At 41.1% G+C, this 17577-nt stretch overlaps 1 protein-coding gene across 1 annotated transcript in view; it reads right to left on the bottom strand.

Moving 5' to 3' along the window:
- Positions 1-17577, bottom strand: part of MROH8 (maestro heat like repeat family member 8) — a 57484-nt gene that overhangs the window by 20449 nt on the left and 19458 nt on the right. The window contains exons 8-12 of the mRNA XM_011219624.3: positions 16423-16527; positions 11722-11857; positions 7360-7478; positions 5902-6054; positions 3223-3383 (exon numbers count right to left, since the gene is read on the bottom strand). Of these exons, the coding sequence (XP_011217926.2) occupies positions 3223-3383; positions 5902-6054; positions 7360-7478; positions 11722-11857; positions 16423-16527 (674 nt within the window). The remainder of the gene's footprint in view (positions 1-3222; positions 3384-5901; positions 6055-7359; positions 7479-11721; positions 11858-16422; positions 16528-17577) is intronic.

The following is a 17577-nucleotide window of genomic DNA, read 5'->3' as shown; positions in this document are numbered from 1 at the left end:
GCCCCACATCAGGCTCCTCTGCTATGAGCCTGCTTCTTCCTCTCCCACTCCCCCTGCTTGTGTTCCCTCTCTCGCTGGCTGTCTCTATCTCTGTCAAGTAAATAAATAAAAATTAAAAAAAAAAAAGAAAGAAAGAAAGAAAAAAAAGAAAAAAAAAAAGCGGGAGAGTGCGCACAAGCAGGGGTAATGGCAGGCAGAGGGAGAAGCAGGCTCTCCGCTGAGCAAGGAGCCTGATGTGGGACTTGATCCCTGGACCCTGGGATCATGACCTGAGCCAAAGGTAGACACTTAAGCAACTGAGCCACCCAGGCGCCCAAAAGAGATCTCTCCTAGAAGAAAGACAGTGTGTAAGAACTTTCTTCTATCGTTGACTCAAAGGGAGGGCCTGAGAGTTATATAAACACTGAAGAGGAGCATTATGGGGGGAAGATTGGGAGTTACTCATGGTTTTAATCCATTCTTTTATTTTCAGAATCTACCTAGGTATCTTTGTGTACTAGAGCAAGGGTGGTCTTCCAGTTGTCTAGGTATCAGAATCACTCTAAAAATTGAGAGGCTTCGGGACTATTCCAACGTTTTCCTCCCTACTCTGACAATTCTGATCTGTGAATAAAACGAAGTAAGAAGGTCCTAAAGGACTCCTAAAGGGAAGGCCAGAACGGCAATGTGAAATGCTGAAAAGGCTCATAGCTGGTGAAGTGGACTAAAGAAAAATGAACATTCATTCTTGGGATGAAATTAAGAAATTCCTATACTTAGCTTTTTTTTTTTCTCTGAATTCCTGAGGGAGTAAATGAAGTAATTTGAAAAGCTATTTATTGTGAAAGAAGTGTTTCCAAAGTGCTTTTGGTCTGCTGCACAGTTGTAAGTGTGCTGGGAATGCATCCGAATTAGGAAAACACACGTTAGTCTATAAGGCAACGGTTTAGATATTTTAGTGTGAAAAAAATCATCTGGAGAGTTTGCTAAAAATACGGAACAGGTTTCACCTCAGGGATACTGGTCCTGTAGATGTGACATGGTTTTTGTTTGCCCATCACCCTTTGGGAATGGGCATTCCTCAAGCTGTTTCATACCTTCCTTTTTTCTTTTTGTCATTCCTTCTGTCTGGAATGCCTTTTCCACTGCCCTGTCCCACCTTCTACTTGGCTAATTTATACTAAATACTCAGCCTGGGGCAGCCCTTCTTTTAGAAATCCCTCCCCAATCTTTCATCTAGTTAAGTCACATCCTATGAGCTTCCACCAAACTCTCTTATTTTGATTTGGAACCCTCTTATTTGTCTATGTCTGCTCCCAAACTGTGTGCTGTTCGAGGGCAGAGTCCGTGTCCTGTCCCTTATTTCCCCCAGACAAAGAGGACTTTGCACATAGCAGATGCTTTGAACAGACTCCTAAAAACGATCATCCCAATCTACAGGTAAACCAACTAAGAGGCTTCAGGTAAATAATCAAAAATATAATAAGAATGAAGTTTCCTGACTACGCCATTTTCATTTCCAGCAGATTCCACAATTCTCATATGATCTAAAGCAGTAGGTTCTCAAATTCATCCAAGAGCTAGAAAAAATACAAACAATAAAATAATGCTAAAGTTACACTTTAAAATAACTAAGTATTTTAATATTTTGTATTAAATCTTATGTTTCCTATAAGGATCTAGTGTAGATAAGCTGAAGCAAGTAGTAAAGGTTTAACAATAACATATTAGAGAAATATATAAAAGAATATTCTATTTTATTTTAGTTAATTAATTTATTTTAAAGATTTTATTTTTAGGTAATCTCTTCACCCAACGTGGGGCTTGAACTTACAGCCCTGAGATCAAGAGTCCCATGCTCTACCGACTGAGTCAGCCAGGTGCCCCAAAAGAATATTTAAAAAATAGATATATATAAGGGGCGCCTGGGTGGCACAGCGGTTAAGCGTCTGCCTTCAGCTCAGGGCGTGATCCCGGCGTTATGGGATCGAGCCCCACATCAGGCTCCTCTGCTATGAGCCTGCTTCTTCCTCTCCCACTCCCCTTGCTTGTGTTCCCTCTCTCGCTGGCTGTTTCTGTCTCTGTCAAATAAATAAATAAAATCTTTAAAAAAAAAAAAAATAGATATATATGAATTCATTATTTTCTTTGGATGGGTAAAGATCTTCCTTTATTTGATTTAGTGGTAGAGTGTCTTAAGTTCAGCTTAAACCAATCAAAATCAGCAAAAAAATCACCCCCCAAAAAATCAGCCCTATACCAAGACACTGTGAGAACCAGTCACTGAAAGTGGTTTTCAAACAGTTTAAAGCTAAGAAATCTTTTCTTCAAATACAATAACTACCCAGAATCACAATATATAAAGCAGACAAAAAGAGATGCTACTCTGGGGCATCTGGTTGGCTCGGTCGGTAGAGCATGTAACTCAATCCTGGGGTCATGAGTTTGAGCCCCACGCTGGGTGTAGAGCTTCCATTTAAAAAAAAGAAAAATGAGAGAGAAGACGCTCTGGTTGAAGGGGGTAGGGGCCTAGAAACTTCTCCCAGTGCCTCACTGCCTTCCCCAGAAGGGATCTCCTGGAACTTCCGGGTGTCTCCAACTCTGAAAGCCACAAGTCTAAAAAAAACCATCTCGTTTGTTCTTCTACATGATTTATTCTTATTTATGGATACATTTTTACATTTTTTGTGTGTTTATGCTTTGGTTAAATCTCTCTCAAGTACATCGTAGACATCACGATATTTACCCCTAAATCACTTCAGTATTGATCTCCTAGGAATAAGAACATTTTTCTGTATAACCACGTTACCATTTCATACCTAAGAAAGGTACATTAATTCAATAATCCACTACAGAGTCTATATTTAAATTTTCTCAAAATTTTCTTCTTATAATAAGCTTTTCTTTTCATCCAGGATCCAATCAAGTTCACATATTGCATTTGGTTATGCCTCTTTAGTGTCTTTTTATTTAGAATAGTGGGCCAGCACATTTTTTCTTTCATGACATTAACTTTTTTGAAGAGTTCAATCCAACTGTCTTATAAAATGTTCTTCATTCTGGATTTGTTGGATTGTTTCCTTAGGTTTATGCATTATATTCTGACATATTGCAGTTATCTGTCTACATCTTACCTCTTCTACAAGAATATCATTAGACTTTTGAGAGCAGCCGTGTTCCACAATACCGGGGGCTGTGTCACACACCCCAGTTTAAGTCAGAGGCTGTACCAGGTTCTGTTACCTGTCATATGGTACTGGATGACACAGAAGGTGGCTGATCACAATATCTGTGTACTTGGGCCTGGAGATAAACAAACTCACAGTATTTATGATTTGTTGTCGGACTCTAGGCTGGCTGATTATGGATAGCCGGGCACAGATAACTCCCATAATTTCTGGCACCTGAAGAAGGAAAACAAATCACTAAGTCCTTAATCCTGTGGGACAATGACAGTTACTGAGGATACTGTGTCTATTTCTGAAAGGTCCTGGGGGTGACAAGAATGTTTAATATTTTAAAAAGTATTATCAAAACTACTTAAGGGGCACCTGGGTGGTACAGTCAGTTGAGCGTCCCACTCTTGGTTTCGGCCCTGGTTGTGATCTCATGGGGCATGATCTCATGGGTAGTGAGAATGAGCTCCACGTCAGGTCCTGTGTTCAGCCAGAGTCTGCTAAAGATTCTCCCTTTGCCCCTCCCCTCCCACTCTCTTGCTCTCTCTCCCCCGACCAAATAAATAAATCTTTTATTTATTTATTCAATCATTTACTTATTTATTTTTAAAGATTTTATTTATTTGACAGAGAGACAGCGAGAGAGAGAACACAAGCAAGGGGAGGGGACAGAGAGAGAGAAGCCAATTCCCTGCTGAGCAGGGAGCCCGACATGGGGCTCGATCCCAGGACCCTAGGATCATGACCTAAGCCAAGGCAGACACTTAACTGCCTGAGACACCCAGGTGCCCCAGTAAATAAATCTTTAAAAAAAAACTACTTAAAATAGATCTGTATGTATGTATACATATAAAAAACAATTTAGAAGAACTTAAAAAGATAATAATGTGACTTTGACGGGATATTTATTTTTTTGCTTACAGATTTTTAAATTTCTCCTTGATGACTATATAGTTTTTATAATAAACCAAACTAGTAAAAGTGTTGCAAGGAAGTTGGGATTTTTTCCACTTCTCTGAGAATGCCAGAGGAGTCCATATTTGCCTTCCACCCAGAGATGTCTACCATACTCAGAAAAAGGAAACAGGAGCCACTGGGCTTTGGTCCATTTTTCTGCTTGACCTACTCTGCCCACTCATAGACTCAGGGCTTCAAGTCTCTGTGGAAATGTCAGCCAGCTTCTCAGAGAGGCAGTCCTCAACACCCTTGTAAGAAAATGGCCCTCATTATGCCCAGTTGCCAGAAGCTGGTTTAAGCTGGCATGAGATGCAATTCTGGCCAGTGAAACATAGGGAAAAAATGTACTAGAGGCTTTTGGGAAACACTTTTCTCCCTGATTAGAGGGACAAAAGGAAGGCAACATCTCTCTTCTCTGCTGGATACAGCCTGATTTGCTCATAAAGTCTGAAACTGCTATGGCCACCTCATGACTACATGAATGGGCAACGTGGCAGATGGAAGAGCCCCTGGCTCTTTGATAACATTGCTGAGTTGCTGAACCAGTCCTAGAAAATACTTTCAGACTTATTATACAGGAAGATAAATCCCCTATTTATTTTTAAAGGTTTATTTATTTGAGAGGGAGAGAGAGAGGTGCATGCACAGGGCTAGGGGAGGGGCAGAAGGGGTGAGGGAGAGAGAGCCTTAAGCAGAGTCCATGCCGAGTGCAGAGCCTGAAGTGGGGCCTGATCTCATGACCCTGAGATCATGACCTGAGCTGAAACCAAGAGTCAGACGCTTAACCTACTGCGCCAGCCAGGTGCCCCAGAGATAAAACCTTTAAACTTAAATTGTGTGTAAGCTTCTCGGAGTTGGTCTTTTTTACAGCTGAAAGCACTCAACTGATACAAAGGCCCATCTCACCATGTTCTCATCACATTGTTTTTTTTTGCATCTTTGCTATTTTAATAGGTTAAAAAGTGGGTTTTCATCATTTTAAAATTAATTTTTATTTTTATTAAAGTGCAACATGTATCAATTTAAAAAGTCCAGTGGTATTTCAAGGCTCTCTCCTGCCTGAAAAAGTATGCTTTTCAGGGACTACTATTTTTATCCTTTTCTTCTCTTTCAGTATGTCCTCTCATATTTTTTTTTAAAGATTTTATTTATTTATTTGACAGACAGAGAGAGCATGCACAAGGGCACAAGCAGGGGGAGCAGGAGAGGGAGAAGCAGGCTCCCTGCTGAACAGGGAGCCCAATGCTGGGCTTGATCCCAGGACCCTGGGATCATGACCTGAGCTGAAGGCCGATGCTTAACGGACTGAGCCACCCAGGCACCCCTCCTCTCATATTTCTAAATGATACAATTATATTGTTATTTCTTGCTGTGTCAACTTTAGATACATTTTAATAAAATCTGTTGCTTTTAAGCTTACTAAGTTGGCCTCCTTCAAGGATTGATTATGTCTTGATTTTTTAAAGTTTGACACCTTTAATTAATCTGGATGAGGATCTAAATTGAAGTTACCATTCTCATAAGTGATAATTATATCTTCCCCCAAAACTATGCTGTTCTGGAAAAAGGGAGCACACCCTGGATTTTAAAACTATCCATCCCTAGTTGCACACATGGTGGCTGTTTATTACATGCTTGTTGAATGGAAGTCCACTGACCCAGGGACCCTGGGCCTGTTCAGTTGTTACTCTCTGCTGAACAGGAGCTGCAGAAGAGACCTCAACAGCTGCAGGAGGGGAGAGGTTCTGTGGATATTTCAAACCCAGGAAATGGCTACTGAGCTTTTTACCTTCTCAAATCGGGACTCTGCATTTTTCACCATTGTTACCAGCAATTCTCCTGCTGACTGCTGGGAGCAGGGATGTTTCAGATTTTCCAGGCTATCCAATGTAGTCATTACAAACTGGCAGAGCTCATTTGAATTGAGAAAAACTTCGAAGACCTGAAATGATTCAGGGAATATGGATTTTCAAGAGACTTAGTATGATAGACCCTGAATAAGGAATATTATCTTATTTTGTTATATTAATCAGAGAGGCATGCAAATATGTACAAGGCTGTTTATTTCAGTCTTGTTTACAAAAGTAAAAAACTAGAAGCAACACTGTGCATGGCTTTTTACAGTTCTGATTTTTAGAAAGAGGTTTCATTACTGAGATCCTCAGAAAGAGTCACACTTTTATAGAAACAGAACTAAAGGAAAGGCTTTAGTACTCTATAGCTCAAAGGCCCCAGCCATACCTAAAATACCTTCGCTGGAGACAATATATTAAAAAAATGTTTCATTCTGCTTCTCATTGTACTTGGCAGTGTTTGAGGTCCTTCACATGACTATAACAGGTATAATCTACTGGGCACTTACTGTATGACAGGCACTAAGCAAAGCATTTTCCATAAACCCTTACAACCCAATTTTTACAGATCCTTTGTACGGATGAAGAAACAGACGCACAGAGAATTTAGACTGCCTGACACCTAGACGCTACTTGAGTAATCTTTTTTCCCCTATCCCCTAACAGAGTGCTGGGTACCTAGTAGATGCTTAAATATTTGTTGAATGATGAATACATATATTAACTAAAAAGTGTATGGCTTGTCGGGTCCTTTGTTTTTGTTTGTTTGTTTGTTTAAGCAGTTCCTTTTTGGACAAGAGTTTACACTTGCAAGAGGCTAAGGTTAGGAGAGCACTGAATGGGAGCAGAGCTTGTCTGAAGAGATATCTAAACAGTGATACTGGGCCCACTGACAGGTTGACCTAAACCATTAAACTAATAGGGCAGAGTGTATAAAAGCCACAACCATGGTGTCTCATCTCCAAACCATGGAATGTTTGGAGAGCAAATTCTCTGGGCAATCTTATATGTTTAGTTTTATAAGAGATTGCAAGAACTTGGGGCGCCTAGGTGGCTCAGTCGTTAAGCATCCGCCTTCGGCTTAGGGCGTGATCCCAGGGTCCTGGGATCGAGCCCCGCATCGGGCTCCCTACTCTGCTGGGAGCCTGCTTCTTCCTCTCCCACTCCCCCTGCTTGTGTTCTCTCTCTCGCTGGCTGTCTTTCTTTCTGTCAAATAAATAAATAAAATAAAATAAAATAAAAAAGAAAGAAAGAAAGAAAAGAAATTGCAAGAACTTTTCCCAAAGCAGTTTTACCAATTTACATTCTCATGACAAAATGTATGAGACTTCTGGTTATTTCCCATTCTCTCCAACATTTCAAGTTGTCTTTATAATTTTAGTCATTCTGATTACCTGGGCAATTTTGAAGGGACAACTGCAGAACTGTTTAATACTGTAGCGTTCTAGGAGTTCTCGACACTTTTTCATTGCTCTTCTCAAGCTTGGGTGATTTTTCTTGTCATAACTGATACCTGAGAAGAAAACATGAAATATTAATGCTTTCTGGCTTATTTTTTTTTTCTTGATTTTGCAAGTCTGGTCAATCCCCAGGTTGAGGTGAATCCTAAGATCCCATTCCTCTTATCTTCCTCACTTGGATAAAAACGCCTGGGGGACGGAATCTGTGTTAATCTGAAGGTTGATTTTTTCCCCCTCTGTTGTCAAACAATATATAAAAAAGGCTGAAAGAAAAATAAAAGAGCTTTTTGTAAGAACAGAACTTTTGAATGATTTGGAAGTACAACCATGCCAAACCATTCCGTCATTGGTGAGGACCTTTGAGGGGTTTCCTTATGAAGCTTAGGTCCCCATAAAAAAATCATACAACTTTGCAGTGTCTGATAATTCTGATACCAGAACTCTTTCTGTGTCTAATTTTGCTGATTAATGAGTCTGCCAAGACTCCCTCACAGTGCTTTGTTTTCATGTTGCGTTTTAACTCATGTTTGTTGGAGATTTATTTATGGGGAGTCTTTGAGTGCTTGGTTGAGGATATTGTCTCCAACTGGAAAATAAACTCTTTGAGGCAAGGGACTTCATCTGTCTTGTTCACCAAGGTACCCCTGGGACAGTAAGTGCTTCATAAATATTTGTTAAATGAATAATCAGTTGTATTTCCTTGGCTATACGTCTTGGTAGACATTCCTCATACTCAGAGCTGCCCAGAGATGCGATGGCCACTTCAGGAACACAGAGCTTCCTTATCCTTGGGATAAAGAAGCCCAGGCAGGACAACTACTTGGTGCGGGTAGACTAGACTGAGACTCAAACGCCGGCTGGACGCTAGGCTAGATATCTTCTAAAGTCTCTCTTACTTGGGAGGGGGGGCAGTAATTCATTCCTTGACCACAGTGGCCCCCTTCCTATTTTTCAAACTCCTCAAGTTCGTACCTCCTGTTCCCTCTGCTCAATATGCTCTTCTTACATGGTCACCTGGCTAATGTTTCTTATGTTTCAGTTTATCTTCAGAGAGGCCTTTTCTGAACCCCACACCCAGACGGGATTCTTCCTCATGGCCCCTGCAATTCCCCTTTAGCACTTATCTTTGTTTATAATGACGGAGTTATTTGTTGACTCATTGATTGTTTGATTTCCCCACTAGACTACGTGTCATGTAAAGATTGGACCGCTTGTACTCTGGTTACTGTTAGGTCCTGAGTAAGCACTCAGAAAACATTTGCGGGATAAAGAAATAAACGAAGGCCCAAATGATGGCAAGAACTTCTTCCACTTCTGACCAAACCAATCACTCCAGTTTGTCCGCAGGGCCACATCCTTAGCTGCTCCAACTCCATGGCCATGCAGACGGCCAACGCTGACGGGTCTGATCTAGCGTTCTGATTCTGATTATTAAGTCAGTGTTGCTTCCTCTCTGCCTGTGGATGATGTACCGTAAAAAGTCCTTCTAGAAGGTGGGGAAATGAGGGCACCAGGAGCACTGGTGCTTGCACGGCGCTGGAGGATTGACTGGGGGCCTCGCCGCCTTCAGCAGTGCCTTACACTTCAGCCTCAGGGTCATATGCAGCAGGTAGTGTGTGCCCTCTGCAGCCTCCTCGGCTACCTCCTTCACTGGGTCCCCACACAGTAGTGCCATCAGAGCCACTAGGTGCCCAAGCTTTTGGAATCGCAGTGGAAGCTGGTTAGGAAGAAAAAGAAAAATGCCATTAGCATTTTATAGTGCATTTTATGCCTTAGATTTGAGTTCTTGAGAAGTAATTCCACAGCTAGCCCCTACTCAGGAAAGTGCAAGTGTCACATTCAGCCCCTGGATCTCTTTAGGGTAAACATTCATCGTGTGTAGATATGCTATGTCCATCAGGTATTAGATAGGACAAAGTCTCACTTAAATCGGCAATCTGAAAAATGAAAAAGCTTTATAAAGATGTTCATTCTAAAAGGATTAAATTCTACTTCAAAAAACCCCACAAAACAATAATTTCTTATTTAAATTGATGACCTTCCCATACATTCAAAATGGAACAAAAAAGCTAAAACCTATTATTTCTATTAACATTAATTGTTTTTAAATAAGATTTTTCAAATGTTAGAAACATGATATAAAGTCTCATCTGCTCAGACTTAAGGAAGAACGTTTTATTTTTATTTTTTTTAAAGATTTTATTTATTTGACAGAGATAGAGACAACCAGCGAGAGAGGGAACACAAGCAGGGGGAGTGGGAGAGGAAGAAACAGGCTTCCAGCGGAGGAGCCTGATATGGGGCTCGATCCCATAACGCCGGGATCACACCCTGAGCCGAAGGCAGACGCTTAACGACTGAGCCACCCAGGCATCCCGGAAGAACATTTTAAAGTGGTGTGGTACAGGAAATGATTATGTCTCGATTTTGTACTAATTAAAAAGTGCTAAATATAATTACATGAAATTATTATTTACAGACTGGTGACAAGGGCTGATGATAGGATCCAGTTGGGCTGTGACTTCCAGATGCCCTCAAACATAGAGTAATTCTAAACTCAAGTCCAGCCAGAAGCTATTTTGCTAACATGTCAGAGTAATCTGTATTTTTATATGTGATTTCTACTTTAATAGACCTGTTTTAAAATAAAACACATTTTTATAAAAATGAAAAAAAAAGGGGGGGCCTGGGAGGCTCACTCAGTTAAGTGTCTGCCTTTGGCTCAGGTCATGATCCAGGGTCCTAGGATCGAGCCCCATGTAGGGCTCTCTGCTTAGCGGGGAGGCTGCTTCTCCCTCTCCCTCTGTCCCTCCCCTCACTCATTTTTTCTCTCTCTCTCAAATAAAATAAATAAAATCTTTAAAAATTGAAAAAAAATAAAGATGTTCATAGTAGTACTGTTTTTAAAGACCACATATAGGAAATAATTACCCAATAGTAAACAGAACTATGGTACAACCACTCTATGAATATAGCCATTAGGAATCAAGTATCCTGGGGCGCCTGGAATGGTTCAGTTGTTAAGCATCTGCCTTCGGCTCAGGGTGTGATCCCGGAGTCCTGGGATCGAGCCCCGCATTGGGCTCCCTACTCTGCTGGGAGCCTGCTTCTTCCTCTCCCACTCCCCCTGCTCCTGTTCCCTCTCTCGCTGGCTGTCTCTCTGTGTGTCAAATAAATAAATAAAATCTTAAAAAAAAAAGGACTCAAGTATCCTAGGAATTTATAAAAAGGTGAGAAAATGTGCTAGTCTGCTAAGCGAAAAAGTTGGATGCAAAGTTGAGATGCACCATTTAATACAATTTAAAAAATTTCTTTATTCATATTTTGCCTTTTTATGGGAAAAAGAAATATAATTTAAAATAAATAGATGGGGCACCTGGGTGGCACAGCGGTTAAGCGTCTGCCTTCGGCTCAGGGCGTGATCCCGACGTTATGGGATCAAGCCCCGCATCAGGCTCCTCCGCTATGAGCCTGCTTCTTCCTCTCCACTCCCCCTGCTTGTGCTCCCTCTCTCGCTGGCTATCTCTATCTCTGTCGAATAAATAAATAAAATCTTTAAAAAATAAATAAATAGAGAAAGAAGTAAATTAAAAAAAGTAAGGTAACAAAGACAAATTAGAAAATGAAGGTAGCAAAGATAAATGTTATGAATTTGGTTAGCATGCAGAATGCATAATCATTTGCTCATGGCAGGCTCTGAACTTTCTCAGGGCTAATGTGGAAGTACACACAATGTCCCATATACTACGAGTCACACTGCCTATCAGANGCCTTTTCTGAACCCCACACCCAGACGGGATTCTTCCTCATGGCCCCTGCAATTCCCCTTTAGCACTTATCTTTGTTTATAATGACGGAGTTATTTGTTGACTCATTGATTGTTTGATTTCCCCACTAGACTACGTGTCATGTAAAGATTGGACCGCTTGTACTCTGGTTACTGTTAGGTCCTGAGTAAGCACTCAGAAAACATTTGCGGGATAAAGAAATAAACGAAGGCCCAAATGATGGCAAGAACTTCTTCCACTTCTGACCAAACCAATCACTCCAGTTTGTCCGCAGGGCCACATCCTTAGCTGCTCCAACTCCATGGCCATGCAGACGGCCAACGCTGACGGGTCTGATCTAGCGTTCTGATTCTGATTATTAAGTCAGTGTTGCTTCCTCTCTGCCTGTGGATGATGTACCGTAAAAAGTCCTTCTAGAAGGTGGGGAAATGAGGGCACCAGGAGCACTGGTGCTTGCACGGCGCTGGAGGATTGACTGGGGGCCTCGCCGCCTTCAGCAGTGCCTTACACTTCAGCCTCAGGGTCATATGCAGCAGGTAGTGTGTGCCCTCTGCAGCCTCCTCGGCTACCTCCTTCACTGGGTCCCCACACAGTAGTGCCATCAGAGCCACTAGGTGCCCAAGCTTTTGGAATCGCAGTGGAAGCTGGTTAGGAAGAAAAAGAAAAATGCCATTAGCATTTTATAGTGCATTTTATGCCTTAGATTTGAGTTCTTGAGAAGTAATTCCACAGCTAGCCCCTACTCAGGAAAGTGCAAGTGTCACATTCAGCCCCTGGATCTCTTTAGGGTAAACATTCATCGTGTGTAGATATGCTATGTCCATCAGGTATTAGATAGGACAAAGTCTCACTTAAATCGGCAATCTGAAAAATGAAAAAGCTTTATAAAGATGTTCATTCTAAAAGGATTAAATTCTACTTCAAAAAACCCCACAAAACAATAATTTCTTATTTAAATTGATGACCTTCCCATACATTCAAAATGGAACAAAAAAGCTAAAACCTATTATTTCTATTAACATTAATTGTTTTTAAATAAGATTTTTCAAATGTTAGAAACATGATATAAAGTCTCATCTGCTCAGACTTAAGGAAGAACGTTTTATTTTTATTTTTTTTAAAGATTTTATTTATTTGACAGAGATAGAGACAACCAGCGAGAGAGGGAACACAAGCAGGGGGAGTGGGAGAGGAAGAAACAGGCTTCCAGCGGAGGAGCCTGATATGGGGCTCGATCCCATAACGCCGGGATCACACCCTGAGCCGAAGGCAGACGCTTAACGACTGAGCCACCCAGGCATCCCGGAAGAACATTTTAAAGTGGTGTGGTACAGGAAATGATTATGTCTCGATTTTGTACTAATTAAAAAGTGCTAAATATAATTACATGAAATTATTATTTACAGACTGGTGACAAGGGCTGATGATAGGATCCAGTTGGGCTGTGACTTCCAGATGCCCTCAAACATAGAGTAATTCTAAACTCAAGTCCAGCCAGAAGCTATTTTGCTAACATGTCAGAGTAATCTGTATTTTTATATGTGATTTCTACTTTAATAGACCTGTTTTAAAATAAAACACATTTTTATAAAAATGCAAAAAAAAGGGGGGGCCTGGGAGGCTCACTCAGTTAAGTGTCTGCCTTTGGCTCAGGTCATGATCCAGGGTCCTAGGATCGAGCCCCATGTAGGGCTCTCTGCTTAGCGGGGAGGCTGCTTCTCCCTCTCCCTCTGTCCCTCCCCTCACTCATTTTTTCTCTCTCTCTCAAATAAAATAAATAAAATCTTTAAAAATTGAAAAAAAATAAAGATGTTCATAGTAGTACTGTTTTTAAAGACCACATATAGGAAATAATTACCCAATAGTAAACAGAACTATGGTACAACCACTCTATGAATATAGCCATTAGGAATCAAGTATCCTGGGGCGCCTGGAATGGTTCAGTTGTTAAGCATCTGCCTTCGGCTCAGGGTGTGATCCCGGAGTCCTGGGATCGAGCCCCGCATTGGGCTCCCTACTCTGCTGGGAGCCTGCTTCTTCCTCTCCCACTCCCCCTGCTCCTGTTCCCTCTCTCGCTGGCTGTCTCTCTGTGTGTCAAATAAATAAATAAAATCTTAAAAAAAAAAGGACTCAAGTATCCTAGGAATTTATAAAAAGGTGAGAAAATGTGCTAGTCTGCTAAGCGAAAAAGTTGGATGCAAAGTTGAGATGCACCATTTAATACAATTTAAAAAATTTCTTTATTCATATTTTGCCTTTTTATGGGAAAAAGAAATATAATTTAAAATAAATAGATGGGGCACCTGGGTGGCACAGCGGTTAAGCGTCTGCCTTCGGCTCAGGGCGTGATCCCGACGTTATGGGATCAAGCCCCGCATCAGGCTCCTCCGCTATGAGCCTGCTTCTTCCTCTCCACTCCCCCTGCTTGTGCTCCCTCTCTCGCTGGCTATCTCTATCTCTGTCGAATAAATAAATAAAATCTTTAAAAAATAAATAAATAGAGAAAGAAGTAAATTAAAAAAAGTAAGGTAACAAAGACAAATTAGAAAATGAAGGTAGCAAAGATAAATGTTATGAATTTGGTTAGCATGCAGAATGCATAATCATTTGCTCATGGCAGGCTCTGAACTTTCTCAGGGCTAATGTGGAAGTACACACAATGTCCCATATACTACGAGTCACACTGCCTATCAGATAAGCAGCAGATACCCATGTAGAGGAAGCACAACTGTTCCTGGGACTTGAAGCAAAGAGAAATTTCTTTGTGGCTCTTTAGAATAATGGACTGAGACACTGTGAACAGCAGTCACAATTTACAGTCAACACAGCAACACGTACACAAAGCTGTGTGATAGCTTCCGTTCACTGATATAACCATTCATCCCGTCAACAGATACTGAGTGTCATTTATGAACTGGGAATGGGTTATGAGAATGACACTTCTGGCTGTGGCACTGTGACTGGCAGTGGGGATACAAGCTGTGAACAACAGATAACATCCCTGGTCATGGAGGTGATAGCCTAGTTGGAGGAACATAAAATAGCAAAGAAATAAAATTTATTATAATATTAAATGGTCATAAATACTGTGGTGAAAAAAGAATGCATGGAAAAAAGACAGGAATTGCTGTTTCAGAATAACGAGGGAAGACCTCACTAATGTGGAAATGAGGGATTGGGCCACGTGGAGATCTGGGAGACGAGCATTCCGGGCAGAGAGAATAGCAAGAGCAAAGAGAAAGGAGTGTGTTTGGTGTTTCTGAGGAACAAGTAGGTCAGATTGGCTGGAGTAAACAAGAGCAGAAGAAATCAGAGGTGGATGAGGTAGACGGTATGGCAACTTAGAGAATACTGTGAGGATTTTGGATTTTTTTCTGTGTAAGATGGGAAGCCTTTGGAGAGTTTTGAACAGAGAAGGGACATGAGCTGACTCACATTAATTGAATCTGCTGTGTGACATATTCTGTGCTAGGCACTGGGGATGTTAGCATGAACAAGACAAGCATAATCACCAACGGAATTTACATTGTCTGAGAGAAAAACAGACAATAGATCAATAAAGAAACAATCAAACAAGATAACCTCTGATCCTAAGAAGCCCTAGGAAGGAAAGAGAGTGATGAGACAGCGTGTAAGCCCAGATCTCTTTGTAAGCAAAGGCCTTTTTGAGGTGGAAGAACGAGGAGGAATTAGCTATGTGAAGAGTTGGGGAAGGTCATGCCAAGTAGAGGAAGTAGTAAGTACAAAGGCCACAAGGCAGGAAGAGCTTTACATGGTAAGGAATAGAAAGGAGACCAGTGTTGCTGGAGCAAGTGAGGAGTGCAAGGAGGCAGGCAGGAACTAGATCATACAAGACTTCGTACTCTAGGAACAGCTGGAAATCGTTGGAGCAAAAGAGTGACATGGGTTTCAAGATGATAACTCTGGCCACGTGTGGAAAACTAGAAGGGACTAAGGTGCACACTCTAAGAAGGAATAAATATAATTGTGAACACTGGCTATCTCCGGATGATAACAACAACTCAATTAAGTTGATTTAAGAAAAGCTATGGACCTTCCAGAAAACTCCAGGAGACTACATCACACAAAATTCTGCCTACAGCTTTCCAGATGTTCACAGACTCCAATGGCCCCTAGGTTTAGCACCCTTATATTAGAAGTTCTCCTTAAGAAGAAAACTCCAAGGAAGATCTTCAGGGCCTGGGGAGACATGTGTATAAGGGAGATACATGAAACTCTTTAGTCTGAGGCAACGTTAGAGGTGGAAGAATGTAGAAGGAAGAACAATGTGATGACAGATGATAGGGTAGTCAGTGATGGCTAGAAGTTATTTGTTTTCATTGACTAAAGAGAAAAAAGGAAGTAGCATCGTTTGAGGGACTGAACTTACTTCAGTAAGGAGGTAGAAAGTTTGGATGTATTTCCAATGGGAGAAATAAGAAAGTTGGTAGGATGCCCTCCTTTTAATAAGCATGACTGTTAGAATATTCATATCAAGGACCAATTCTCTAAGGAAAATTAGCATTAGGACCTAGAATTCCTGCCCCACCAACTTCTCTTCCAATTCCCGGGCCTTACTTTGCAGATTGGAGAAATGATAGCCGAAGAACAGAAGAAGCTCTAGTGCCCGGAAGATCTACTAGGAAAGAGGAAAGAGATTCACAGACGAAGAAAGGAATAGATCCAGGAAGGAGGATCTTAGTTTTGAGGAACTCTTTTCAGAAGGTATGGGGAAGCATTCAGAAGAACTGAGAAGCGAGAGAGTGCAAGAGACAAATGAGAGGATTTAAAAAGAGAAGCCATTGAACCTCTCTCTGTGAGATGCTGGGAAATATTTAAATTGATTTACTTACATTTGGTGCTGGACTTTATTACTTTAAATACAACACTGCACAGAGTCTAAGCCACTGTGCACCCTCAGATATTTTCAGGTCACATTTATTTATTCATTCATTCGAAAATATTTTACTATATTGTTATGTTCCAGCTCTTGTGCTAAGCAACAGGGATGCAAGATTAATAAACATAGGACCTAGCCTTAAACGGCTCAAATTTTAGAGGGGCTGATATGTGAATAATGCTAAGTACTATGGTATTACATGGGGCACCAGCTGAATCGCCGGTTTGGGGAGTCATAAATTGGAGGGGAAATAGGCAGTAATAGGATGGCTCTGGATCCTTCATCCTGTGTGACTGAAGGGCTGCTTACCTTCAGGCTGAGATGTCTGGATAAGCACTTTAGAACTTGAGCCATGCTGGCTGTGGCCCGTGCCCGCTCATGGTCTTTGGTTGATTGTAACCAGGGGTCCATTTGCTACGAAAAATAAAGGAAACCTAAATGATTCACCAGGAAGGTTTGGGATAACACCTTTATTCTGCTTTGAACAAAATGTGGACAGAGAAGGTCCACAGGTCACCACTATATCTGAAAATGTCTTCCTAAATGATAAGCCAGTTTGGGGTGGAAATGAAAGTGGTGGGAAGGCAACTAAGGCATAAAGATTTGGAATCAGGTGGACTGGTTTCTACAGAGGCTTATTTTCTAGACTTGTTTTCCCTTCATCCCACCTTCTTCAATTATTTATCCTATTCTCCTATATGTTTCTAGCCTTCTAAAATCTGCTTTGGAAGGTAAGAAAATCAATGTCGTGCTATTAAAGAACTCTGATGCCTGTAACAGTCAGGGAAGAGTTCCTGGAGAAGATAACATTCACAAGTAGGAGCTTCATGAAGAAGGTGACATTTCATGGCCCCATGTGGCCAAAAAAAAAAAAAAAAGTGGCATTTTGGGTAGAAGAAACAGCTTGAATTAAGCTGCCAACACAGTAAAGTACAAGGCACAACTGGATAAAGGGAAGAAACCCAATCTGGCTGGAGTGCTGATGTACAAATAGAAGAAGAATGAGAAATAACGTGAAGGTCAGTTAACACAGCAAAGATAAATGTCCGTCTACACTTAGGCAGAGATGATTAATAATAGTTTAAAGGGTTATTCCTTTCTGGGATATCTGCATCTTAAAAAGAGGCAAGAGAATAAGATGATTGAACTGCAGTGAATGCACTCCAATGAATAAATCTCTAATGACAGAATGGCATACGTTGGAATGGGTACAGGTAGGGACAGGTGGATATTAACGACCTTGAATCCTGCCTGGTAGGCACCTGCCTATTTACTCACTCATGAAGTGACTCTCTTCTCTGGTCACTGACTGAAACCCTTCTATGACAGTAAGCAATAGGAATTTTAGGAACAATAATAGCAACCATTAAACCACTTATTGTAGGCCATTTATTCAATACTCACCATAATTATTATCTCAGTTTAAAAGTGAAGAAATAAAACAGAGATTACATTCTTTGCTGA

This window comes from Ailuropoda melanoleuca, chromosome 13 (assembly GCF_002007445.2).
Source record: "Ailuropoda melanoleuca isolate Jingjing chromosome 13, ASM200744v2, whole genome shotgun sequence".
Lineage (NCBI taxonomy): Eukaryota > Metazoa > Chordata > Mammalia > Carnivora > Ursidae > Ailuropoda > Ailuropoda melanoleuca.
Note: the sequence above shows the minus strand (reverse complement) of the source record. Positions and strands in the feature narration are given on the sequence as shown.